The sequence below is a fragment of the Poecilia formosa genome, unplaced genomic scaffold (genome assembly GCF_000485575.1).
Source record: "Poecilia formosa unplaced genomic scaffold, Poecilia_formosa-5.1.2 Scaffold17, whole genome shotgun sequence".
Lineage (NCBI taxonomy): Eukaryota > Metazoa > Chordata > Actinopteri > Cyprinodontiformes > Poeciliidae > Poecilia > Poecilia formosa.
Genome location: NW_006799956.1, coordinates 1,298,511 through 1,318,570, shown reverse-complemented (window position 1 = coordinate 1,318,570; position 20,060 = coordinate 1,298,511). Strand labels below are relative to the sequence as shown.

At 41.0% G+C, this 20,060-nt stretch overlaps 2 protein-coding genes across 3 annotated transcripts in view; one reads left to right on the top strand and one right to left on the bottom strand.

Annotated features, from left to right (window-relative positions):
• Positions 1 to 4,711, top strand: part of tubgcp6 (tubulin gamma complex component 6) — a 28,592-nt gene extending 23,881 nt beyond the window's left edge. For both annotated transcript variants that reach the window (XM_016668775.1, XM_016668774.1), the window contains exons 23-25: positions 995 to 1,208; positions 1,641 to 1,834; positions 2,656 to 4,711. In XM_016668775.1, the coding sequence (XP_016524261.1) occupies positions 995 to 1,208; positions 1,641 to 1,834; positions 2,656 to 2,747 (500 nt within the window). In that variant the 3' untranslated portion in view covers positions 2,748 to 4,711. The remainder of the gene's footprint in view (positions 1 to 994; positions 1,209 to 1,640; positions 1,835 to 2,655) is intronic.
• Positions 4,712 to 5,377: 666 nt separating this feature from the next.
• appl2 (adaptor protein, phosphotyrosine interaction, PH domain and leucine zipper containing 2) lies at positions 5,378 to 19,487 on the bottom strand. The gene is made up of 21 exons (XM_007546704.2): positions 19,341 to 19,487; positions 17,555 to 17,653; positions 17,329 to 17,388; positions 15,671 to 15,742; positions 14,695 to 14,782; positions 14,568 to 14,609; positions 14,406 to 14,464; positions 13,895 to 14,041; positions 13,021 to 13,103; positions 12,449 to 12,601; positions 9,865 to 10,053; positions 9,705 to 9,747; positions 9,416 to 9,472; positions 8,786 to 8,880; positions 8,336 to 8,491; positions 8,086 to 8,135; positions 7,826 to 8,000; positions 7,145 to 7,181; positions 6,899 to 7,054; positions 6,732 to 6,779; positions 5,378 to 5,899 (listed from the first exon to the last, which is right to left on the bottom strand). The coding sequence occupies exons 1-21, from the start codon at positions 19,395 to 19,397 to the stop codon at positions 5,768 to 5,770; spliced, it is 1,998 nt and encodes a 665-aa protein (XP_007546766.1). The 5' UTR covers positions 19,398 to 19,487; the 3' UTR covers positions 5,378 to 5,767.
• Between the last annotated feature and the right edge of the window lie 573 nt (positions 19,488 to 20,060).

The following is a 20,060-nucleotide window of genomic DNA, read 5'->3' as shown; positions in this document are numbered from 1 at the left end:
ACCACAGACTCTCAACTGGATTTCTAGCATATAAATATGCTGAAAAGCACTTGCAGACCCAAAAATATAATTCTTAAAACCTAAAATCATCAAAAATGCTGTTTTTTCCCACATTCAGAACTATGAACTAATCATGAACCATTTTAATTAAACAAATAATGTGATTTGTGATTGTACATCCAAAACCTCAATTGGTTTTTGCATGCTTCCCTTATAAAACTGAAGCCATCCAATTTGCTTATTATTCTGGACTCGATTGAAGAAAACGAAAGAAAATATTTTGTCTTCTCTCAGCAATAAAAACAGCATCTTGGTCACTCCACATTGAAAACACTTGCTGTATTTAGCCAAGTTGTAATACAGCAACTAAAAGCAGATTTGTGTGCACCAAGCTGTATCTTAAAGCATAAGCCAATGAGTGAAGTCAAAGAGCATTAATAACTTTCAAATGAAAGTTATTAATGCTATAAATGAATTTGCGTTTATTGTTCCAAGAGGTTTCCAACCTAATGATCCTCGTGGCGAAGACCATCATGTTTCTTCACCCTTTTCAGCTGGGAAAGGGTGAAGTGTTCACTTGTTCTCACACTCATGCAGGGTGTCTTAAAATGTCTTAAATTCATGTATATAAAATTAAAACCTTAAAATGTCTTAAATACCTTAATCACGCCTTAAATTTTGTTGTGGCAGTATATTCTATGTTGCTATTTTTTCTCGCTTGACTTTTCAGTTAGGCAAAAGTTTGAGTTGCACATTTTTATCGCATTGTTTGACTTGAGGCTGTTGAGGCCGAGCTGCTAATGTACCCTTGCCTTGCTAGCTAGCTAGGTTGTAGCAGTGTGTGAGAAGTATAAAAGCTGCTGCCAAGAGCCACGAACAGACCCTAGAAATGTCACAGCTGTGAGACTGGTGTTAAATTTAATTCACAATGGTCTTAAAAAGCTCCTAAAAGTTGTTAAACTTGACTTGGTGAAACCTGCATTATGCCTTGCAGCTCTGGTGAAAGGCGCGGGCCGCTCGGTGCAGTTCCGTCAGCTGCAGCTCTACAGGCACGAGATGCAGCATTTTGTCAAAGTCATACAGGGTTACATCGCCAACCAGATCCTGCAGGTGTCCTGGACCGAGTTCACGGCCAAGCTGGCCACCGCCGGTGACCTGGACGGCATCCACCGCACACATGCTGACTACCTCAACAGAGCCATCTTCAGGTGACAACTGGAACTGCAAATGTATAATCCGTAACACCACAGCACTGCTGGTTGTAATTGTTGTCTCTGCAGAAATTAGGTTTTATTTTTGACATTTGAAGTTTGTTCTAGACGGCCAGAGGTGATAGTTTGTCTTGGGATGTGTAATTCTAAAATTATTTTTTTTTCTTTAGGCAGATTAAGTTAAGTCCTACTTTTTGGTTATCTTGTATTAGCTCATTTTATTCTCCTCATAACACACTCATTCACATTCCAGTTGAATGACGAGGCTAACTTGCGAACCCGATGAATGATTTAATCTGCGTATGAATAATTTAGGAGAGGTTGTTACTATCACACCGAGGTGTTTCGTGGTTGTGTCTCGCCTTCGAAGGTCATTAAAAAGTTAACTTTAGTCTTTCTGTGACCTTTCTCTCCCCTCGCCCTCTCCAGGGGTCTGCTGACAGAGAAAGCAGCTCCGGTCATGAACATCATCCACAGCATTTTCAGCCTGATCCTCAAATTTCGGGCTCAGCTCATCGCACAACCCTGGGACAGCCAGCAGGGGGAGGCAGTGCACCCGAGCTTCATTGCTATGCAGCAGTCGTACAACACTTTTAAGTATTACTCCCACTTCCTTTTCAAAGGTAAGACCGGAGAATATTGTTTCACCTCTGGCTGAATGTAATTTGGCCTCTGTAGTTACAGTCGAGGCAAGACAGGAAAGATTGAAAAAAAGGGGTTTTACGTCCAGAAATAAATTACTCCTAATGCCTTTACAAATTATAGTAACAGTTTCTGATCTTCCTGATAGATTTTAAGCAGTTTTGTAACCAGTTTAGTATATAGCTGAGATTTTATTGAAGCTTAATACGGATGGTTTCCTTAAGCAAATTAGGTGTTAGTAGTTTTAGATTTACACTTTAGATCATTTTACCATTGGAACACCAAGTTGTGCTAAAGTTCCAGTCATCTGACCCAATTCGCTGCACTCGGATGAAATGAAACTGGAGTGAATGATCAGTATTAATCCAGTCTGGTGCAAACTGGAAATTGCTTGAACACCAGAGTTACTGTTCAGAGGAAAGCAGAGTGTAAGGTTATTTTGTGTAACCTCTAAGAATGTTTGGAGAATTCAATAGAGGATCCTTAAACCTCAATTCATAGGTCTAAGAATTGAACATCAATCCAGTTCAGTCGAATTGAGTCTCTGTGGAGAATTCTGACCTCATGTGTATTAAATATGAACTTGTGCATCCAATTCTCAAACTTAGAAATAATTAGTAATCAATAAATAGTAAGTTCTGTTTTATTTTACCTCATGAAACATTAATATTTCAGGGGGAAAAAGGTATATCTAAATATCAACATGATATTCATGCAGATTAGTGTATGTAAGCTTCTGGCTTAAGCTGTGAGATTCATGGACTAAAACTTATTTCTCTTCTTTTTTCCCCCACCCCTCCAGTGGTGACTAAACTGGTGAACCGAGGCTATCAGCCCCATTTAGAGGATTTCCTGCTTCGCATCAACTTCAACAACTACTACAAGGACTCTTAAGGTGCTCTCTGGTTTCCTGTTGTACATCGTTTAATTGGCTGAACCCTCCCCGTGGGCCGCTTTGAGAAGATATGTTGGATTTATGACGGTGTTCAAACGTCCTTGAAATCCCACCTCTGCTGTCCTCCATTTAGGAACCAAATGGTAATTAATGTTGAGCCCTTAATGGTTTTCATGCACTTAAACAATCAATGCGACACGCGTGAGCTGAAGCTCCTGACTGTTGTAATGCATCTCGTACACATGTGGGCGTTCACTGATGTATATTTAAAGCTAATATAAATGAAGTGTTCATGTGTGAATACAAAGTTGACATGTTTTCTTTAATGAAAGCTCTGAGTCCGTTTTTATGTAAAATTTCTAAAGTAATGTGTTAAAAAAAGAAAAAGAAAACTCCAAGCAGTAACTCGGTTAAGAAATTACATATTTATTAAAGACTGAATGTTAACATTAATGGTTTTAGAAAACCGGGTTTAATTAAGTGCAAAGCATTTCAGGTAATAAATGTAGCCGTTTATAAAAAAGACAGAGTGAAGAAACACGTTCCTGCTAATATTATGGTAATGTACCTCCTTCACTGTGAGTACCAAGAATGTTTCTAATGATAAATTACTTACAAAGCGAAAAATATATCAAGGCTGTAGCTCTGCAGCAGGTCGCACACAGAAGGAAAGTTTTAGTTTCCGGATGGAATATTAAAGTTTAAACTAATTTCTTCCAGCCAGTAATTTGCTAAAGAGAAAACACAAACAGCAGCTTTGTCATTACACACACAAAAAAAACCTCTTGATGGGAAACGGTAATCACATTAGTTTGCATTACTCAGGACTCTGGAGGAGCGAAAGTTTGCTGTACATCAGCCTCACTGCAAATAAAGATCCGGCAACAGAAAAAGAGAGCGCTTGATATTTGAGAAGGTTCATTTTAGTGGCTTGTGGTTTGTTGGAGTCTTGAGAAGCAGGCCATCTTTACAGTAGGTGTCGATTTTCTCTACCTTTTCACATTGCACTGATATTGTAAATTCATTTACACAAACTAGTCCTAGATCAGGCATTACCTCCTACTTTTTTTTTGCAGTCGTACATGTAACTAAATAAATTTCCCCCAGCTTCACCAACGTGTACATTCCTCAAAGTCATATTTTTATTTTTTATTTTATTTTTTTTGCAATCCATGTTGGCTGTTTCGGTTTAACTTCTCCTTGCCTTGCATTTGTCTGTCCATCACCTGATAAGAGCCAAACTTTAATAGGCCTTGTGAAAGCAGATATGCACATTTTCCAAAATGAACTTCGTCTTAATTATGTACAGCTCCGGTGGAAAAGATCACGTTTGCTCACACTGGACATGAATGTCTGGTTAATTTGAAACCTTTTAGGATGCATTTGGGTGGTTCATCATCTCAGAGGTTGAAGGATTTGCAAATTTTATTTGAAAAACAAGAGTGTACCTTTAATTTCTTTAAACCCCAAAGGGTTGAAATTATACATAGAGGATGAAATATTAACCCTCCTGCATACTTGTATTTGACAATCTTTATTTTGGGAGAAGAAAACACCTGCTCCAGGTATATGCAGCTTTCCACATCAACGAGATAAATACTTTTTTCAATGAAGGTTTTATGACTAGGCTGGACAAAAAAAAAATCCTGAATGGTTCTAGTTTTGAAATGAATGAAAAAGAACAGCTCAAATGGGTCACTTAAGGCCAAAACTTATTGTTAAATTCATCCGTGAAGTGAGTGTATGCTAACTTTTCACCTTTACGCTAACTGGGATAGCAGGAAAACCAGTTCTAAATCAAATAGTGCTTCTAATCCTCTTCCATTGTTGGTAACATAAACTAAACAAAATCATTTAATGTAACATTCAAGGTCAGGTTCTTTTCTTATCTGTACAAAATCTCCATCGTTTACAGTTTATCTGCTGAAATAAGTTCAAATGGCAAGAAACGTCCAACATTCCCACAGATAACTACGCTTTCAGCTCTTGTGCTTTGAAACATGCGAAGCGGATGTCTCTGGGCATTCTTTCATGCATTAATGGAGACAATTTGAGTGGAGTTTCCTCTCGTATTACTGTTCGGCACTCAGAACAGAGGCTTTAATCTTCTACAAGTGGAGTCGGTGTCATTTATTCATGAACCGCAACAGTCCCTGCACACACACGCAGATTAAACAGCAAATAGACACTCTGACAAATCATATTTACACACGACTCAGAGGAATGGAGCGTAGAGTTGTTTGTTTTTTTTGGAGGGGGTTCTCGATGAGGATGTTGCAGACAGATTATCCTCAGATTTGTTTTTGTACAGGTAGTGGGGAAACTACTTCAAGCGTGATGTTAATATAGCTCACCAGGAATGCTTAAGATGGTGAAGTGTTAAAGTTTGTGGAGAGAGAGCAAAACATTTTCTCTCCTGCCCCATATTTTATGGCTGATTATAATAAACCGCTATAGTCACTGCAAGCAAAAGCAACCACCATCGTCTAAACTTTCTTTTTTTTTCACGCATTTAGCTTCTTTTGCTGTTTTAATTAGTGCTTAACCTTAAAAGTGCAATATTTGTTTTGTTCAGGGAAGGAAAAAAAATGCCAAAAGAGATTAATTACTTACAAGTTTTTTTTTTTCATACACAAACACCTTCACACTATGAGAAGCTGAAACAAACGTAAACCTAAGCTGAGGTGAATAATTCACCACCAGGACCAATCAGAGCGCAGGACCTTAGGATGAGCATGCTGTGTAAAATGGTGTACAAGGAAATGAAGAACTTCAAAGATCCATACTAGTGTAAGCATGGACCAGATGATATTGAACACCAAAGAGATGGATTTGACTTTTGTTTTTGGTCAAACGCCATGACGTAATCTGGAGATGTGGCTGCAGAGGCTCAAAGGAAGTGAACCCTGCGCTCTCGGGATGGTGTTACAGTACTAGAGTTGGGGGCGGGGAAGTCGTAATGATACCTGGTTTTTGTTTTTGTTTTTTTCCTGGAGAGAAAGGAATGTTCTGACGACGACTAGGCCTCAGACTCCAGGTCTTCTTGGTTCTCTCCGCTGGTCGAGTCGCCCGTCTCGGGTTCCAGAAGAAGAAACTTGCCGTCGTTGGTCAGAGGCATGTTCTTTATCAGCTCGGCCAGAGCTTCTGGATCCTTTAACAGAAACAGACCGATTTACTTCACCTGCTTTGGATTGAGACTGTGCAAGTGATTCTATGGTGTAAATACATTGACTTACAAAACGTAAGTTTTCACATTTTGTCACGATACAGTCAGACGTCCACATATATTTTTTTTTTTTTGGTTGCTTTTATTTTTCGCCTCCTTTACTCTGATATCCATAAATAAAATCCAGTGCAACCAGCTCTGACATCGGAAGTTGCCTCGTTATGAAGTTTCTTAGTGAACAAACAGAATCATGTAGAAGGGAGAAAGTATGTGGAGACGTTTATGAACCCGTTAGGTTATAAAACTATATCTCCAACCTTCGAGCATCTCAAATAGCACTGCTTGGTTCATCAGAAAACTGAAAGAGTATGACGATGTAGTGGGCGGAAATCTGAGTCTGTAGGTGTCCAACACTAGTAGAGACAAATGTTAACGCACTGTTAGAGGGTTCCACATGGTTTTGACTCAGAGGAGCTGATTACATTTATTTTCACGTCACAACTACGCACCGCAAATGAGTTTGGTTCTGAAAATGTGAAGAAGTTCCAGGGAAATTTCCTTTCACTCTAGTTTACGTTCCAGGTGCTCCCTCTAGTGGAGACATTTAGTCTTCTCTTTATTCAAATCATCATTCACTTCAAACTAAATAATTTTTAATGCTGAAAATCTAAACATAATGGAGTCATATCAGTCCTGACATGGATATAAAACTGTCGCCTCACTTTACACTTTTACATAAAAAAATAGAATTAATCAAAAGAATCAAGAATGACATCCTGGATTTCGATTTGTCTTCCGTTTCCCATAACATATTTACCTTCTTTGCTTCTGTAATCTCCTTTGCCAAGTTTATGGTGTAACATATCTGTGAATGAAAGGAAGAGGGCAGAACTAATTACACTCTTTCAGCATCGGTGAGCATGCGTCTGAAGTCGAGCAGAAAAACAAAAACACGTATTTTTGTCGGGAGGCGAAGAGCTGAACCTTTTCGCCCTCCGTGTTGCTCTCAAAGACAAAGGCGCTGAACGACGGCTCTCCCTCCTCGTTCCCGTCGCTCCAGTCTCTCCCCTCGACCACAAACCCCATCAGCCTCCCGTTCTCCTGATGGGCTGCGAACTGGCACACCTCTTCTAGCTGGAACTGAGAAAATAAAAGGTATTAACGTGGGGCAGACAGCATGATGGGAGCCTTTAATTAAAAGCAGTGACCCGATTTTTAGGGCGTGCTTACGCTTATTCTTGTTACTTGAGTTTGTGGGTCAATCAACCTGTGAAGGAGAAAAGAAAATGCTTTTCTTTTAGGATGTTTTTGTCTTCTTTTTTTTTTCTACTTTCAATTGTAACCATGTTTTTATTTGTCATTTTTTTAAGAATGATACAAATACTTTGTAGAGGCATCAAGAGAAAAACAGCTTGATAAGTCAAAGTCTTACAAAACCAGACAAAAATTACATACCCCTAAGCTTTAATGCTAGAAATGTGATTATTAAGGCAAATGTGTCACATGGGTGATTATAGCTCACCACTCAGGGAAGGATTATATTGGGGGTGGCAAGAAAAAGGGGGGGAAAAAAAAGGAAAACCTCATCAGTTTGTACTTTTTTAAATGAAATTAAAGAATATTTATGTGCCCAGTAAGCAGTGGGTACATCTAGGATCTCCACCCTGTGTTTCAACATGTTTGCCTGTTTTGCACTCTAAAAGATTCAGACGATATTCAGCATTTTCAATAGTTTTTAAAATGAAGAACTGCTTAATGGATGCTTTTTAATAATGTATGTCAAACAACAGAGGATAAAGAGTTTATTTCCTCCCTGGATAAGAACTACAAATTACATTGCAAATGGATGCTAAAAGAGCATTTCTCCAAAAAAAAGAAAAACCCACAAACAAAAAGAACAAACAGAAATACCTGAGGCTGCTGCTGGTGACCATGAGGTGGGCCTCGGTGGTCCTGAAGATGTTGTGGATGGCCCTGGCCGCCAGCACCTGCCTCATGGCCTCGTAGATCACCTCCTGGTTGTTTCCGCACCGAACGGCCATGGAGCCCAGGAAGCGCACGGCGAACACCTGCTGCAGGAGGGAGTCTGCGGAGGTAAACAGACAATCATTTACAACAGTTTAACACAAACGGTGTCTTTACGGGGCACGTGGAACAAGTCTTAAGGTTACCGTCGCTCTCTGCTGTACACTCTTCCGTTTCCCCAAAAGGATTCGTCCGCCTGTAACGATGCGAGCACATGCATCAGCGAAACAAAAAACGCAGTTAACCCCCTGCGTCGCCGGCCATTACGAAGATCTCGGCTTCCTGGAAATGATGTAATCAACTCAGTGAGGCCAGTGTTTGGGGAAAATTAGCGGTGCCTCACCCCCCGCCTGCATATGGATAAACAAGCATAATCATGCGACTGCTCTGCCTCACCTCCCCCCGGCTCTGTTCTGGTCCTGGAACTCGGACGCCGGCAGCATGATGTCGAACTGAATGGGCGTCCCAGGAGCGATCAGGTCCTCTGGTTCTGGAGCGGCCCCTGATTTCTGGGAATCGCTTCCTGCGGGTTGAGCACCTCCCGGCTTGGCTCTGAAGGGACAGGACAAAGGATGACTGAGCTTCAGGGAACGAACCCGCTAAAGGCAAGCTCGCTTTTATTTCTAGGACTTTCATAAAGCTAGCAAGCACATCTTTGTGTTGACTGAAATGTTTTGACTGATCATGTCAAAAAGGTCTTTTGGCCAATACCGACTTCATCCTGTTCAACAGAAAAACTTCTCATAGGAGAACTATGTCAATTTGCAACAGTTTCGCATTAATAACAACAGGACGCACTAAGCAGTTCTCTAAATACAGCAGTGTGTTTTAAAGTGTGATGCTGACCTGTCGGGGTTGGGTGCACCTTCTTGTCTCTTCTCAAAGCTGGTGATTGGAGTGACTGCCTGTATGGCGGTTTGGTTCAATCTGATAGCGACGGCCTAAAGAGGAGCAAAGCCTTTCAATAATTAACATAAATCAGGATTAGGACGGTAGAGAAGATAAATGAGACAAAACGGGCTGTGTTGAGAGGCTGAAGCTGTGAAGCTTTATTAAATTAGTTAATTCTAAAATTATTCTCCATCTGCTGCTTAGCTCGCCATGTTTAAGCTCCTCCAAACTGTCTCATTTCTATTTATTGCTCTCAATCTGACCAATTTGTGCTGGGAATTGGGCCGATGAGATGTGATTCTGAGAAATGTGGGGCTGCCATTACTGACAGTTTCTAAAAGCTGCAACATGGGACCTTACCAAAGTGTTTTTACAAACTTTGATAACTTACATATTCTATGTGATAGACTAACACAAAGGAGCACAACTGTAAAGCAGGAAGAAAATTACATGCCGTTATTGAATTAAAATAAAAATAAAAAAAGTGAAAAGTGTAAAAACTCAGCATACTGCCAGCATTGTGTTTTACAAACAGGGATGGTGGGATAATTGCTGCTCTGTTTAACATTCAAATTGTGCCTTTACCTCTGGATTATCAGTCAGGTAGATCTGCCTGGAGATGTTGTTCACAGTGCAAATCCACTAAGAAACAAACACAGACACAGATTAGACCTCCCTCTGGTTCTGCCACAACGTCCCCTAAATAACTCGACTGATACCAGCTGTCAGAGACCACTCAGACGTGTCCGAGCAAAAACAATGATGAAAGCCTGACAGCGTCTCCATTGTCCCGTGACAGATACTCGTAGCAGCACATCTCTCTGTGATGAAGATCAAACAAACCGACGTTTAAGCTGCCTCCTCTTTCACTGACCTCCTCGTACTCCTTTTTGCTCTCAGCTTGTAGAATCATCGACCTGCGGGAGGCGGGGATGGGGCGGGGAGGGGCGTGAACGATAACGGAGGCAATTAAAACAAGTTTGATCGTATTTTTGGCTTGCTTGTAATTGTCAGAAGCGGAAGGGCGCGCGTACGTCTTTCCTGAGGGGGAGGTTATCTGAAAGCAGTAACGTCTGTCCTCGCACTCCACCGCCATGACGGAGCTGTTGTCCAGGTCCAGCACCATGCCCCCCGCCACGGCCCCTCGAGGCTGGCACATGAGGTTTCCTCCCTGGGTGAAGAAGAAGAGTCGATCCCAGGCTGTGGTCACCAGGCCTGTTTTACTGGGAAACGGGAAGAACGACGACAGCATGAGTAAGACTAATGTGATGACCTGCGCAAACAGGAGGATCTACAGAATATAATCAAATCATCCATCCATTTCTTTTATTTACATTTCAGCAGTGGCTTAATTCTGACAAATATGACAAATAAACTTTTAACTACCTGTTTCTACCTGGTGAAAACTAACATTAGCACAAGTTTCATCAGTGATTCACCCTGTCTGGTTAATATTTGCTCCGCGAACACAACTAACGATGTGTTTTATCATTACAAAGAGCCTTATTGGACATGAATGGAGCGTTAAGCATTAGAGCTTCAGCCATGACAAACAGGAATTCATTAAGATTCGCCACGCAGGATAGTAGCACCTGTTTAGCTTTCTAAAACTAAGTTTGAGACACTTTTGATGCAAAAGTCATTTGTCCTGATCATTTAGCTGTCAGCAATTTCCACATGGAAACTGAAATATAAATCACAGTGTGTGCCTGATCAATTTCAGAAATATAAATTATGATTAGCTCAACGCTAATCTCAGTTCTGCTGCACAACTGACACGGGATTGCTTATAACTTTGTGTAAAGAAAATTTTCTGGGGTGTGAAAATATTCTGAATGCCAAAAGGTATTTGCCCCATTAAGATTCTTAAATTGAGTTTTTCCACTTTTAATTTTTTTTTTCCTGTGGGCCCTGTGTTCTTGCAGAGTCTACAGATTTCAAATGCTTTGTGCTCCTTTAATCCCAACTACTTCTCTGTAGTCTCTCAGAAAAACAACTTAAGCTTACACCAGGCCAAACCACTCTGGGCTGTTAAGTTAATTAATTCAGCTAGGGTTAGGGTTTTTTACCTTTCATGAAGTTTTTGATTGAACTTGATTAATTACATATTTTCTAGGCACATAGAGCCACTTTGTAGCACAATCAAGTAACTGTTACCTTCAGTTATAAAAAATGCTGTATATCTCAAACACTACTTTGCAATTTGATGACTGGAAAATTGGCCTCTGTGTCTTTAAGAAGCGCCAACCCTTTCCGACACATAATCGCACCTCCATCATCTCGTTTACAGACGTTCTTAGGAGCTTTACACTGAGAAGTACTTCATATGAAGAGCTAAGCAGATGCACAGTTCCATCAGGTGTTTGCTAATTGCTGCTGCCGCTAGTCTGGAGGAACTCCAGGTATAGTTTTGATGAGGGAACACATAAGAAAAGGTCATTTTTACATAATACACTCCCCCTTGTTGCAGAGAAGTGAGTGACTTGAATTACTGAAATTAAATTCACTTTCATTAATACTGTAATTTATTAAATGGGTTGTCATCTACGCGTTTATGAAATCCATTAACCTATGGATTTCTAAACTACAGGTGTGTGATTCACATGAATTAGTCATCTGTGTTCCTTTTTTCTCCTTCCACGTCCTGTTTGCGAAATAACCGGAAATGCTTAGATAATCTTGGATAAATACTGAGGTGCGTGGCTCCCGGTGGACTCTGTGACTCAAACGCTAAATACTAAGAAACCATTACAAACAGCAGAGCTCATTTGCCCTCAGTCCCATCAAAGAACTTGAGGTTGCACTTGATGTTCAGAGTGACTGGCGTTCTGGGAAACCTTTTTCCTTTGGAGTCACAGACATTTGTCAGAGAGCTTTGATGTATATGAGGGAGCGACGGGGTTTGACAGCGCTGGCATTTCACTAAATCACAACGTGCGCCACGCTGCGGTTTTATCCCCTCTGGCCATTAAGGAAGATTTCCTTCTCATACATCTGCTCTACAATAAGCTGGCAGAGCACGCTGCCACCATGCTACCTGACCCACCTCGTCTTCTTTGACACTTATTGTTTCTCTCCTTTATGTTTTCTGCATATTAATGGAGAGGAAAAAAAACTTCCCAACAGAATACCATCAGTCACAACTAACCAGGAAACATCCCTGGAGCTCAGATAGGGTCAAAATTATGGTAATCAATCTTACAGGGCATCTGCAGGCTTCAGCAAGTCAAATTTCTAAGGCCACCTTGAATTACAATTTTTTTTTTTGCACATAACGCACCTACCCTTATATTGGTAGGTTACAGAAATAAACCTGTGGCAAAAACAAACGTCCTGCCAACTGGAAATAAATTTGCACTTATCCATAATAAACAGCTAGCTAGACGGGGTATATTAGCAGCTAGTTAGCGGTAGCCTCAACTGCCTGCAGTCACAGAACGCAATGAAGATGTTTACGTGTGACTCAAACATTTTCCTGGCAGAAACTTACATATGAGATTAAATAGTCCTGCCAGGAAAAAAATTTTAAGACCTGCGATTAATGTATTTATGAGTCTAAGACATTTCAAGACGGATGAATTTAGGACCATTTTAGGATGCACATACACCCTGTCTTACTTCCTAATGTTGAGGTAGCCAGCCTTCTGGATAAGAGTGCGATTGACGGTTTCAGTTTCCTTATCCGGCATATACACGGTGTCTTCCACAGACAGAAGCTCCTTCTGCGCCATGCGCATGGTCTCGGCCTCGGCGTCCAGCTGCTTCTGGATACTGGACAGAAAAATTACATTTTAAAGGGAAAACATCTCAACTTAATTGTAAATCCAAAATATTCACACCCCTGAATTTTTCCACACGGTGTCACATTGCAACTGTAAGTTTTCCTGGATGTTTTTTTTGTTTTTGTTTGGGTTTTTTTTGGGTGGGGGGACTAAAATAGAAGTGCATCATTGTGAGGAAGTGAGACTGATTTACGTGGTTTTCAAAAATGTTTTTCAAATGAAAGTCTGAAAAGTGCGGCAGCCGTTCACGTACATTCCTCTCTTAAGATCTAATATATACGATAAAGGTTCGCGGTTGTGATGTGACGTTAAGTGGAAAGATTCAAGGATTTTTCAAACATTTACAAGATATTAAGAGGCAAAGTTGTGCTTCATCAGTTGCACACATTGACTATTAAAGTTAATTACTTTTGGGCCATGTTGGACACTGAGGAGAGAAAGCTTTCCATCTTCTTTGACACAAGCTCAAGGCCCTTCTTGAAAAAGCTGATCTGTGAGTGAACAGATAACAGAGTCATGGTTAGCCATTACGCCACATTTCCTGGGTGGGTCTGCAATTAAAATGTCTTTATACTCATTTTCTTCTTGCCAGCAAAGCCAATAAGACACAGCTTCTAGCTTCATATTTATTAGCACATCCTAGTGAATCAGTGCGCAAACCCTTAAATAAATAAATCATTTATTGCTCTAGTCATGTAAATCTGTGAAATCATCGTCAATCACTTTAATTTGAGTAGATCTGCTCATTGGGGTGGCAGAAAAAACTTCAACATTAATATTAAAGGTTAAATTCATACTAAACGTTTTAGGTTTATCAGAGGGGCAAGGAACTGACTCTCTGCTTCCCTGGGGTAAGAATATCATGTGACACAAAGGTAGATTTATCTTGGACACTTCCAAGTGGGAAAGACATAACATGCTTCCTCTAGTCTACTCTTCATCCCCAGAACCAAACATGGAGAAGCAGCATTCAGTTTCTATGCGCCACTAATCTGGAACAAACTTCCACAAAACTGCCGAAACGCTGACTTCATTAAAATCAATGCAACAAGCTCACCTGTTTAGAGCTGCCTTTGATTCATAAAAATGTAAATGTGACGTTTAAATGCTTGCTTCCTAATTGGACACCATTATGTTTTTATGGCGTAAAGCACTTGGCACTCGCTGAAATGTGCGATACAAATAAACCTAGGAACTTAGGAAACGACAACATTTCTGCCTCTTATTGCGAACACATGCACGATCGCCGAAATGTGCTGGGACACAGTTCAAAGGTCAGTACCTGCGCCTGGGTGTAGCCCAGCATGGGCTCGAGCATTGCGACTCTCTTGCGGTACTGCAGGGCGTTGAGGGCGCAGTAGTACTGCAGCGAGGCCTGGTGCTGCTTCCTCCTGGTGTAGGCCACCTCCTTCACCATGTCTGCCTTCAGCTGTCCAAACAGAATCGACCTGAGCATGCAAATGGATCCCTCGCACATGGATAGCTATCGAGATTTGCACTCCCCTGCGTATTGTATGCAAACAGTCGTCACGCTCTTAAAAATGCAAATGAGCGAGCTCCCATCTCCTTGTCCACGCAAAACGACACGCTCTCATGCTTAATAGCTGCAGCGTCTGCTCTTCAACGTGAAGTGTTGCAGTTTTAGAGCACATTTAGCTCTGCAGCAGGTCGCTTTTTGTTCACATCGCACAGTTTCAAATGGTCATCGAACACTTGCACTGCATTAACAGCAGCGCTACCGCTCTGGAAGGCTTTTTGCAGCTTGTTAAATTGGCACTTTGCAGTTACTCTACCTTTTCGTTCTCCTTCTTCTTGGGCAGTCGGCTGTACTTGACCATAGCCGCCTCATGCTCTGATCAGCAGGAAAGAGAGAGGGGGGGGCGGAGAGGGGGGACATTGTATCAGCAAATAAGGCCTGCAATTTCCTTCTGAAAGCACCAAAAGTTGACGCTTACCATCAGTGGCGATACCGAATATTTCCTTCAGAGTGCTTATCTCTGCAAAGTTTAAAAGTTTAGTTAAATAATCCAAGATAAATGTGGGAAAACTTTCTCTGTTTATTCCCGTTTTATATTCGGCTACCTGTGAGGTCTTTCTCTCTGAACTGGATCAGGGGGAACACCATGCTGTCAGCCATCTGGTTGGCCAGCTCGGAGTGGAGCGAGTTTAGCTGGGAAAAAGAAAGAGAAAAAAAAAAATTACACATTTAAAAAAAAAAAAAAGCTCAGCAGAAGGACAGGAAGCGGGGCCTCAACAGACATCTTGGAGGATTCTCGTTTATATTTATTTATTTTTTCTTGAAGGTTACATTTTCAAGCTAGGAAAGATCATTTTTCAATCACCGAGTGGGTTTCACTGCAGAGAAAAGCCTCCACTCTGTGGAGCAGAGGGTTATGTGGAGGATAACAATAATAAAACCCTTCTGTTTACCCTGATAAAGGAAACAGGATCTCACAGATGAGCAAATCCTTCTTTTATTGTTTGCGCTTATCAACAAGCTCCACGCCAACGTCTAACAAGTCTGAAGGATGAAGCTGGTGGATTTGGTTTGACTGGATGGGAGCGGATCGGCTGGATTAGATTCAGGACCGAGCCTCGTTTCCTCGCCGTGGACGATGGAGTAGAAGGTCGACACCTCGTGTCTTTGACGACGTGAGTCCTGGGCAGGTTCCTGAACCCCTGCAGCTGACGGGGACAAGTCCATCTGCTCTGCCTGCGCACACACTCCTGATTCAGCTACGCATCCATCCATCGACCCGCCGCTCTGCTCCGCTGTGTTCATCCATCCAGCATGACACACATCACATCCGCCTCCCCGCTTAGCCACTCGGTTCCGGTCTCACAGGACTGATAGTCTGTCCATCTTCTTATTAGGCTCTTTTTTTTTTTTTTTTTCTTTCCCGCCCTGCAGGAGGCTGAAGGGAGCACAGGTGCAAAATCTCCCGTAATGAGATAAAGAACCCAACTAATAAGTTTGGAGCAGTTTATCATCGCTCGGTGAGAGCACGGATTTACGGAGGACCGCCGCGGAGTGACGCTAAGAAGGACGGGGCCTTACCTCTCCAACGGTTTTTGCAAAGCTCTGTAGTGTAGTGATGACCTCTTCGTCACCTTTCCCGAGGGCAAAATTCTAGACAGAAGGAGAAATGGTTTGAGTTGTTTAACTCTGAAAACCTAAAGTGTAGGGAAGTTGGGCGTTAGTTTCTGTCAGAATACCTCAAAATGAATCTCTAGTTTTTCTCTTTTAAAAACATTTTTCCTGTGTGACTCTGTATTAATTCTACAAAATGATCTGCTGTGATTTTTCCATTAGCTATGAGAAAATTAATGGATACAAGACAGCTTTCTGTTTGTTGTTTTGATGTCAGTATAGGGATAATTGAAGCATATTTCACTTCTCATATCACACCTACACTAGATGATGGGCTGGTCACGATACTGGGTGTCTGTCTGGAATAGAGAGATGCTGTTTACACCGTTTCTACAATATTCTGGACCAGACTTCAGAAAGGGCTTACAGAGGCAGTAGCCCAGGGCGCCAATTTTTGGGGAGGCCTCACAGATTTTTATTCATTTTATTTATTTTAATGAATGCCTGTTTTGCAAATATTGTACGTTAGATAGACGAGTTGTGTTAATATTTTGGGATTTTTGTGAATATAAACAACAACTAAAGTATTTGAAAATGTTTTTTGATTTTTTTTTTTTTTTTTTTTGCAAAGGGACGCAACAAAAAAATCTAGCATCTTCAATTAGTGTCATCAGTTCATACCTGGTTTATGCAAATGTAATTTGCATTAGTGAAATAACTTTTCTTTTGTGGACAGGGCACCAAACAGTTTCCAGCCCAGGGGCCCAGATCCTTATAATTCGGCCCTGATGACAGGGGAGTTCCACGTTCAGCTACACAGCGAGAATTTAGCCTGTAACCTTTAACCTTCACAACAGCAGGGGGCATCATCCAAGCTATCACATAACTGATTTCAATTATGCCGTGTTAAAAAAAAAAAAAAAAAACAGATACTCTGTTATTCAAAACAAAAACACAATAAATCTTAAAGGGCCTTTTTAAAACAAACTGAACAATTCACATATTAAACTTGACAAATTCACATTTCTGAATGAAATATTTTCCTCATAAACTATCATAAATCTTTAGGGTTTATTTGAAAAAAAGTTTTCAGTTGTTTGTTCAGAAACAAATAACATTGTTTTTACATCACAGCCGACATTTAAAGTCACTTCAAACCCAACATATTCATATTTACTTGTCTGTGCCTCACTTGCAGCATATTTCAAATTGCAGCTCTTCCCTTTTACAGGGGAGTGTCACAGAAATATAACCCGGTAGAAGAACATTTTCTATTATCGCCACCTGCTGGTTCCGCCCTCACAAGAGTTTCCACGAGACTTTAATGCGCCCGATTGGTCTGAAAGAATCCTGTCCTCTGTGAAGCAGCAGCAGGCCCAGTGGTTAAGCATGTGAACCTCAGTCTTTCACTCGTCCAAACCGAACCACATCCAGCCCGTCTGTGTGAACACCTTGTCTTTTTCAAAAACCTGTGCTGTCAAAGTGCTGTGGCCTGTCCCCAGCTTTAGAAACTTTTAATTAAACCTAGTTTGTTTGTTTCTGTCCAGCTTTGCCTTGGTCGACTAATTAGCGTTACTTTGTGGATGAACTCTTTGATGTGGATGCTTAGGTGTCTGCAAACTTACTTTCTTTTCGTAGTCGAGAAGCTGCTGTGAAAGCTGCTCTGTGGCCAGTCCCATTTCACTCTGCAAAGACAGGAGGAGGACGAGGCGTTGCTTATTATGAAAGGTTAATTACAAGAGATCAGCATGTAGCTTCCCCTTGTGTATCATAAAGGAATTGACAAAATGAAGAGATAAGGGATGAGTCAAAGTTCACTTCATTTTGAACACAGCGTGTGCGCTTTGGTACCTGAGCTCCAAACACCCTCTGCATGGCCTGCAGCAGCTGGTTGGTATACTCCGTCAGATTCCCTGCATCTTCCTCAAACACACTCAGCAAGGAGCGGGTCTGTGGGACGACACGGAGAACGTCAGAGGGCCAACGGGGAACAGTTCCCTGCATCTCTTTACCACCCGACTCGCAGTGAGGGAGAAGATTAGTTTCAAGATCTGGACTTAAGAAATTTCAGGAAGTACTTTCAAAGGAAATCCAACCAGTTTTTTTATTTTATTTTTTTTATAACTCAACATAAATTACATTTATTATGTAAAAATATACATTAGAGAAACTTGAAAGGTTAAACTATACAAGAGAAGAAAAAAAAATCAGTGGTTTAAATTTTTATACAGTAAATAAAAAATCCAAAAATGTTTATGGATGGAAAGCGCAAGCGAACAGCAATTTTCAAGTCTTACTACAGTCCTTCTAACACATTAATGTGCCTTGATCTAATCTAGTCCATATGAAAACTGTATATCATCCCCTCAGCATGATGTGGCCACCACCGTGTTTTATAATGTGGTCAGTGTAATGTGCACGCTGAACACAACACTTAATGATGAAGATGCTAATTAGATGTCCTTTGATGGTCAGAATTGTATTCAGTGATATCATATAAAGGAGAGGGGGAAGTAGAAATGAATACCAGACTTTTTAGATTTCAGCCACAAAAATGTGGAAAAGGTTTGAACGACATTAATATCTTTGCGAGTTTAAAGAGAGGATAAGAGAACGAATTGAGGTTATTTCATTAGGAACTGATAAGCTGAGTTAAGGTGGAAATAAAGACATGAAGATTATTTTACTACAGGCTGGCTATGCAAACTAAGAAAACTCAAGTTGGAGCCAAGTCATGGTAGCAAACAGGTGCAGCAAGGAAGTGCAGAGAGAGCAGAGAGGTACACGCCCATAAGGGTTAGGTCTGTTTACATTTCTCAGCAGTTGACTTTTGGCACTCAAAGAAAGATAAGACTTATTACATTAAAAAGAAATTATTAGCAGCATTGTCAGCCTTGGCTTTCTTTCTTTTTTTATTTTAGGCCTGTTTCTAGTGAAGAAAACTTCCTGAAAAGGGAGGAAAATGTACATCTTTATGTCTTCTTGCATGAGTTGCACTTAAACTAGAACCCAGTAGAGATGACAACACTGTTTGAAGCAAAACCGATGCAACAAACAAGAGAAAACAGCCCGGGGAGCAAGTCGAGGGTCTCCAGAGCTGATTTAACTCTTCTGTTATGCACTGAAATCCTGCAAACGTAGCGATATTAGTCAGTGACACAGCCCTGCTGCAGACTATGATGGAAACCTTTCCCACACCCTAAGAATCAGGCCAAAACTGGCTTTGCTGCAGGCTACAACCGAACTCTACATATCGCAGAGGAAAATAAAACTGTACAGAGAGTAGTATTCACACTGAGCCATATGTTTGAGACAGAAGCCTTAGGATGTACACCATATATACATAAAGACAACCCTATGACGAGAGGTAGCACTGTAAATATAATACACGCCACAAAATGTGTGATATTTACATAGGAGGTTGTGTTTGCGGTAGAGAAGTGTTTTTCCTAATCACGGGGGGATTACGTTCTAATAATGTGTCAACTGGACGCTTTCATCATCGACCAGTGGAAACAGCCTACAGTGGGTACTGGATACTGGCTAGGCTAACGTAAAGCTAACCGCTGCGCTGGTAGCGCACTAAACGGGATAACTGTGTCTCCGCACACGAGAAAAAAAAAACACACAGGCGTACCTGAGGACTGTCCTGCAAGGCGTCCTCAAGGAGCAGTTTATGATGTACGGCAGGCATCTTGTTAACTGTACCAGGAGACGGGAATGAGGGGCTGGAAATACTAAGAATGAGAACTCTGTTTCCCAGAAGTCTCAGCGTGACTACGTAAAATTGGGGGCAGTACTCTGATCGCGTCTCACCCACCCACACAAATTCATTGGAAATAAACAAATAAAAACTGCCGCATTCAATCTTTGAGAGGATAGTTTTTATGATTTTGATGTTATTCTTTGAAGCCTCATATTTATTGTGATTTAAAGTGTAAGCCTAGCTCAAGCCAAGTGTAAGCTAGCTAAATATGAGCTAGCTAAATTAACAAGGAACAAGTGTTAATAATGCCCCCTTGTGGTACTAACGGGATTTACAGCCGCTTGACATAATACTTAATATAGAGAATTTTGTGAAGAAAGTTTAAATGTTATTTCCCTCAGTAATATATATATTACTATACTATATTTTTTTTATCTGTACTTTTGGGGCTCTACATGGCTCAGTGGTTGAGCAGGTGTATAATACACAGTTCTCAGCGCAGTTGTCCCCGGTTCTGCAAGAGAATGGTAATAAATCAAACCAGTTACTGTGGCGGATTGATAAAAATGTGAGAGAGGAACACGTGGAAACTCTGCAAAGTGTTTAAACACATTTTATCAAAAAAATAGATCTAATCACTTATAAAACTGA